This window comes from Salvelinus sp. IW2-2015, linkage group LG16 (genome assembly GCF_002910315.2).
Source record: "Salvelinus sp. IW2-2015 linkage group LG16, ASM291031v2, whole genome shotgun sequence".
NCBI classification, from domain to species: domain Eukaryota; kingdom Metazoa; phylum Chordata; class Actinopteri; order Salmoniformes; family Salmonidae; genus Salvelinus; species Salvelinus sp. IW2-2015.
In genome coordinates this window covers 36,505,545-36,512,182 of record NC_036856.1, presented here as the reverse complement: position 1 = coordinate 36,512,182, position 6,638 = coordinate 36,505,545, and the positions used below count along the sequence as shown (strand labels likewise).

At 46.8% G+C, this 6,638-nt stretch overlaps 1 protein-coding gene across 1 annotated transcript in view; it reads right to left on the bottom strand.

Annotated features, from left to right (window-relative positions):
- The window catches only part of dock7 (dedicator of cytokinesis 7), a 64,851-nt gene that overhangs the window by 33,491 nt on the left and 24,722 nt on the right, over positions 1-6,638 (bottom strand). Inside the window, 3 exon segments of the mRNA XM_024003795.2 lie at positions 1,341-1,362; positions 2,466-2,535; positions 3,390-3,514. Coding sequence (XP_023859563.1) covers positions 1,341-1,362; positions 2,466-2,535; positions 3,390-3,514 — 217 coding nt within the window.

Sequence of the window (6,638 nt, the reverse complement as noted above, 5' to 3'; positions counted from 1 at the left end):
TATGGTTCATATATCATCACAAACAAGGTACTAGGGAAGGAAACTAATGTTAGCTTCAGTTTATACTTTGTTTTGCTTACAGTAATGAACGGTTTTAACATTTCTACATGCCTGTTGCATTATTCAAGTGTGTTAACTAACATGATGCAGCCAGACTCCCAGGAGTCAGTGGTTCCTCAGGACAGACTAGATCATATGAGAGGGGAGTTAACATGATGCAGCCCAGACTCCCAGTGAGTTCAGTGGTTCCTCAGGACAGACTAGAGTCACTATGAGAAGGGAGTTAACATGATGCAGCCCAGACTCCCAGTGAGTTCAGTGGTTCCTCAGGACAGACTAGAGTCACTATGAGAGGGGAGTTAACATGATACAGCCCAGACTCCCAGTGGTTCCCCAGGACAGACTAGAGTCAGAATGAGAGGGGAGCTAACATGATGCAGCCCAGACTCCCAGTGGTTCCCCAGGACAGACTAGAGTCACTATGAGAGGGGAGCTAACATGATGCAGTCCAGACTCCCAGTGGTTCCCCAGGACAGACTAGAGTCACTATGAGAGGGGAGCTAACATGATGCAGTCCAGACTCCCAGTGGTTCCCCAGGACAAACTAGAGCTAGCCATGAGAACATGGAGCAGTCACTGAGCATCAGCTGTGCTGATAGACTTGATCCTCTCTCAAATCAGTAWAGGACGTGAGACATTTGACAGAAGTCCTGAAAGTACCAACAATTCTAGGACCACACCTGGTTTTCATATTCTAGTATCGAACAAACACAAATGTTTGGGAATACCGTGAAAAGTACGGTTGTGATGGGCTATACCTGTGTGTGGACGGTGGAAACGGATGTCACTTCAACGTTGAACACCCCTCTGTGGTTATCCACCCATTTCATCCCTGGTAGAGGAACGTCAGGGGAGAGAACAGAGTAGGACTGGGGAGGTTTCTCTAGAGACACCGGCAGACAGAAGCTTCCTGTACGCAGACGTCCATTCTGAAGCATGGGGATCCACTGAGGGAGGAGACAAAAACATGATTAGGGCCTGAAAAACAATAAAGGCATGTTAATGTTTATACACGTGTGCTTGTATGAGGTGCGTGTGCATGTTACGTTTGCTTGCACACACCTGTGTGTGTGTGCGTGTGTCATGCACGTGCACATATCATTGTGCATAGTGTGTGTGTGTGTGTGTATCATGCATTGATTTCCACACGTGTCCACAGTAGTTACGTGTATCCCACAGGGGTTTCCAGGGGGTGTTCTGTTTCTGCTGGCAGCTGACATGGTAGAAGGTGAACAGGACATGGTGGTGGTCAGCAGAGAGGCCGGCAGCTTGATCTTCACCTCATCATGGAAGTCCGGGGACCTGCATAGGAAACACAACAGGCATAACAGAGCCAGAGTTGAATGGTTGGTTTTAGGAATCGATAGCTGTTAAGGGGTCAGGGCTGCACAGGAATAAACATCTACAAAGGTATTGAGCAGGCTCTAAATGACACGGTGGTTAGGCCGCACAGGAATGAGAACAGGCTCTAAATGACACGGTCGGCTAGGGCCGCACAGGAATGAGAACAGGCTCTAAATGACACGGTCGGTTAGGAATGAAAAGGCTCTAATGCAGGTAGTAGGTGAGAACAGGCTCTAAATACACGGTCGGTTAGGAATGAGAACAGGCTCTAAATGACAGGTTAGTTAGGAATGAGAACAGGCTCTAAATGACACGGTCGGTTAGGAAATGGAACAGGCTCTAAATGACACGGTTAGTTAGGAATGAGAACAGGCTCTAAATGACACGGTCGTTAGGAATGAGAACAGGCTCTAAATGACACGGTTAGTTAGAAGATGAGAACAGGCTCTAAATGACACGGTTAGTTAGGAATGAGAACAGGCTCTAAATGACACGGTCGGTTAGGGCCTCACAGGAATGAGAACAGCTCTAAATGACACGGTCGTTAGGCTCACAGGAATGAACAGGCTCTAAATGACACGGTTATTTAGGACAGAGGTTTATAGGAATAAACATCCTAATAGGCCAAGCCTTTTCTCACGGAGAAGACAAAATAGTTTGTTTGTTTGTGGATGAAGGGTATGAACCTCCTTCAGTTGAAGGAGCAGGACTGGGAGCAGCGGTAACCTTAGCCCCAATGGGAAAGATAACAGAGTTACCTGTGTCTGTAACAGCATGGTGAGTTTAGTCATGCACTACAGTAAACATAAATGATAAAATTAACAGTATTGGCTGGCCGCTGGGATTGTAGCTAAACATCCAAAGAGCAATGGTGGATCCTTACCAAATATGTGATCACTTTTTTTTCGACTGATGCTTAACAACGCCTCAGAACATAGGAGACATGAACGGCGTGTGATAGAGCTGCTAAGACATCAGCTCACTCTATACCAGTTCATTGCTTGTAAGAAGGCCCTAAGCAGACTTCATACACAATTAAAAGCTGAGTCTAAGAGCCTCACCTGGTATGATACACCACGGCAGTGTATGCCTCTCTGGTGTAGTCTCCACAGCTGGACTTCCCAAAATCACCTGCGGAGAGAGAGTGAAAGAACAGATGGAGTACAGTGAACAGGGTTTGTATTAGAGGGAACAGAGGAAACGAGGCAGCTTACAGTGAATAGTATTTTATTTATTTTATTTTATTTTATTTAACCGTTATTTTACCAGGTAAGTTGACTGAGAACACGTTCTCATTTGCAGCAACGACCTGGGGAATAGTTACAGGGGAGAGGAGGGGGATGAATGAGCCAATTGTAAACTGGGGATTATTAGGTGACCGTGATGGTTGAGGGCCAGATTGGGAATTTAGCCAGGCCACGCGGGTTAACACCCCTACTCTTACGATAAGTGCCATGGGATCTTAATGACCTCAGAGAGTCAGGACACCGTTTAACGTCCCATCCGAAAGACAGCACCCTACACAGAGCAGTGTCCCAATCACTGCCCGGGGCATTGGGATCTTTGTTTACGAGAGGAAAGAGTGCCTCCTACTGGCCTCCAACACCACTTCCAGCAGCACCTGGTCTCCCATCCAGGGACTGACCAGGACCAACCCTGCTTAGCTTCAGAAGCAAGCCAGCAGTGTATGCAGGGTGGTATGCTGCTGGCGAATGAAGTGAATAGTAGCGGTGAATAGTAGACGGACTTCTGTTTGTCTACAGGTTTTAAAAAACAACTTGTACAATACTTTAGTAACAGAACTCAAATACATGAACACCATTCATTATGCTTAACAATCCATTTCCAAGAATTCAGCCTAGGATTGTGCAGCAGTACCTGGTAAGTACTAAAATACCCCAATAACTTTATAAGAAGCATTCTCTGAAAACTGTGTCGGCACGGCACGGCAGACAGACAGTACCTACATGTGTACAATACATCACTGCTTACCGGCATAGCGTTGTTGGGGTCCTCCCCGTTCATAAACTGTACTTTCACCGTGATATTCCGGGCGGAGCCTTGCCGGTTGGCGAAGTTCAGGCTGTGTGGGTTCACATACAGTAGGTTCCTGGAACACACAGACACATTTTGAAACCAAACAGAAAAACATGAGCTCAACTGACATAGCAGCAACTTTGACAGGTCATTGAGTGAATTTCACAACCTTTTCCCCTCATCATTCTCCTCAGGACATTACATACATACCRCATATAAATGTACTGTACATATCACAGCTCACCATAATACAACACACTTGTACAGTAGTATCTGATTTGTACAGTCATCAATAGGTCAGTGTTTGGAGTGAGCAAGGCCATCACTGTTGGCATCTGTGGGCACTGATTGGTGGAGAAGGGAGGCTCGTTCTGTCAATCACTCTGGACACACACAAACTGTAGTTGCCCTAAATTCTCTGCTGGGATGACCCACCTCAGGGTGCAAGGGGGGGGGGGGGCAATGCTATGGTCAACTGTATATGTTCAATACAGTCACTGTTCAAAATCAGAGGCATAGTGTTCATCACTAACTTGGACAAGACTAAACAACCAATGAAGATGTAATTTGCATTGATATTTCCCATCAAAGAAGGATTGAGATAGCCCATAGGTCCAACATCAGCTGGGCTTCAGTCAACGAGCTGGACACACACGGTGAAGGGTTTCCAGGGTGACAGCCACAGGAAGTCAGAGAGAGCCGCAGCACAGCAGCCTGACCACAGTGACGTAGATCCCTCCGCGTGGGAGGGTCACCAAGGACCACAGCTGTGACGACAGTCAAACCATGAGAATCCCTAATCCACTCATTCTCCCTTCGCTGTTCCCTTTCTCACTCGCTGGTCACAGTCTCAATGACATTTAGGTAAAAAAGGGGTACATTTTTCCAACTTGCTTGTTCTGTATTGAGGCATCCATGCTGATTTTAGAATGATGTAATTGCAATAATCTCCAGGCAGAAGCCATTCTTACACACCTATGAACCTGGCTTCCTTTTTAGCCACACGGTCAATTCTCTCCTCTTGGTCCTTCAGCCTCAACAGATTCATCTCAGGTTAATAAATGACTTGACTCATAGTAGCTGTGTGTGTTACCAAACCAAGCCATGCCTAAGCACTGTTTCAAAACCCCTGGGCCTCCCGCCCCCACACAGCCCCCTTTAACCCCAGCCCCCTCCCCTTCCCAGTGGGTACACAACCCCACCATCCTCATCCCCCTACGGGTACACAAAGGGAGCAGTTCATTGTTTACTGTGTCTACAGACTGAGAGATTAAAGGCCAAGTCCTAGACACCAGGCAGGTGAAACACAGCGTGTTGGGAGGGCACAAAGCATGGCACGCATGCAGAGAGTGATGTCAGGGAACTCCAGCCCTAACAACACACAGCAGCTCAACAGAATAGGTTACTATTAGCTACAGTAGTAGTTATGAATCATGGCATGAGGGATCAAATCAACTAATCAATTAATCAACAATTCAACTGGATCCTAGAATTGGATGAATTAGGTGTATTAGTGCTTGGCTGGAACAAGAGCCTGCACCCAAACTGGCCAATCCTGCCGATTGCCGACCCATGGCATGAACCATGGACATGTCAGTAAAGATAAGTTAAAAGACCCCTGGGGTCATTCTAAAAGGTCAGGCAGAGGTCAAAGTAAGAGGCCATCAGGGCAGGCCCGGACCAGTTACATTGACAGCACTCGTCTCCCACTGAAGGCCTGCTAGATGTCCCAATGTGAATACCTGTCTCTTATACACATCTAGATGTGTATAAGAGACAGGTGTGTGTGTGTGTGTGTGTGTGTGTGTACATGCATGTGCATTTCCACACGTGTCCACAGTAGTTACCGTGTATCCCACAGGGGTTTCCAGGGGGGTGTTCTGTTTCTGCTGGCAGCTGACATGGTAGAAGGTGAACAGGACATGGTGGTGGTCAGTCAGAGAGGCCGGCAGCTTGATCTTCACCTCATCATGGAAGTCCGGGGACCTGCATAGGAAACACAACAGGCATAACAGAGCCAGAGTTGAATGGTTGGTTTTAGGAATCGATAGCTGTTAAGGGGTCAGGGCTGCACAGGAATAAACATCTACAAAGGTATTGAGAACAGGCTCTAAATGACACGGTCGGTTAGGGCCGCACAGGAATAGAGAACACGGCTCGTAACATTGACGGTCCCGGCCATAGGGCCGCACCAGGAATGAGAACAGGTCCTCTAAATGACAGTGCCGTCGAGTTGGGAAAGAATGACAAACAGGCTTTACATGAGCACGGTTAGGTTAGGAGATGAACAGGCTCTAAATGACACGGCGGGTTAGGAATGACGAACAGGCTTAAATGACCGACGGTTCGCTTAGGAATGAGAACAGGCTCTAAATGACACGGTGATTTAGGAATGAGAAAGGCTCTAATGACACGGTAGTTAGGAATGAGAACAGGCTCTAAATGACACGGTCGGTTAGGGAATGAGACAGGCTCTAAATGACACGGTTAGTTAGGAAGCAAACAGGCTCTAAATGACACGGTTAGTTAGAATGAGCAGGCTCTAAATGACACGGTCGGTTAGGGCCTCAAGAATGAGAACAGGCTCTAAATGACACGGTCGGTTAGGCCTCACAGAATGAGACAGCTCTAATGACGGTTATTTAGGACAAGAGGTTTATAGGAATAAACATCCTAATAGGCAAGCTTTTCTCAGCGGAGAAGACAAAATAGTTTGTTTGTTTGTGATGAAGGGTATGAACCTCCTTCAGATTGAAGGAGCAGGACTGGAGCAGCGGTACACTTAGCCCCAATGGGAAAGATAAGGAGTTACCTGTGTCTGTAACAGCATGGTGAGTTTAGTCATGCACTACAGTAAACATAAATGATAAATTAAGTAGATTGGCTGGCGCTGGGATTGTAGCTAAACATCCAAAGAGCAAGGTGGATCCTTACCAAATATGTGATCATTTTTTTTCGACTGATGCTTAACAACGCCTCAGGACATAGGAGACATGAACGGCGTGTGATAGAGCTGCTAAGACATCAGCTCACTCTAACCAAGTTCATCTGCTTGTAAGAAAGGCCCTAAGCAGACTTCAATACAATTAAAAGCTGAGTCTAGAGCCTCACCTGGTATGATCACCACGGCAGTGTATGCTCTCTGGTGTAGTCTCAAAGCTGGACTTCCAAAAATCACCTGCGGGAGAGAGAGTGAA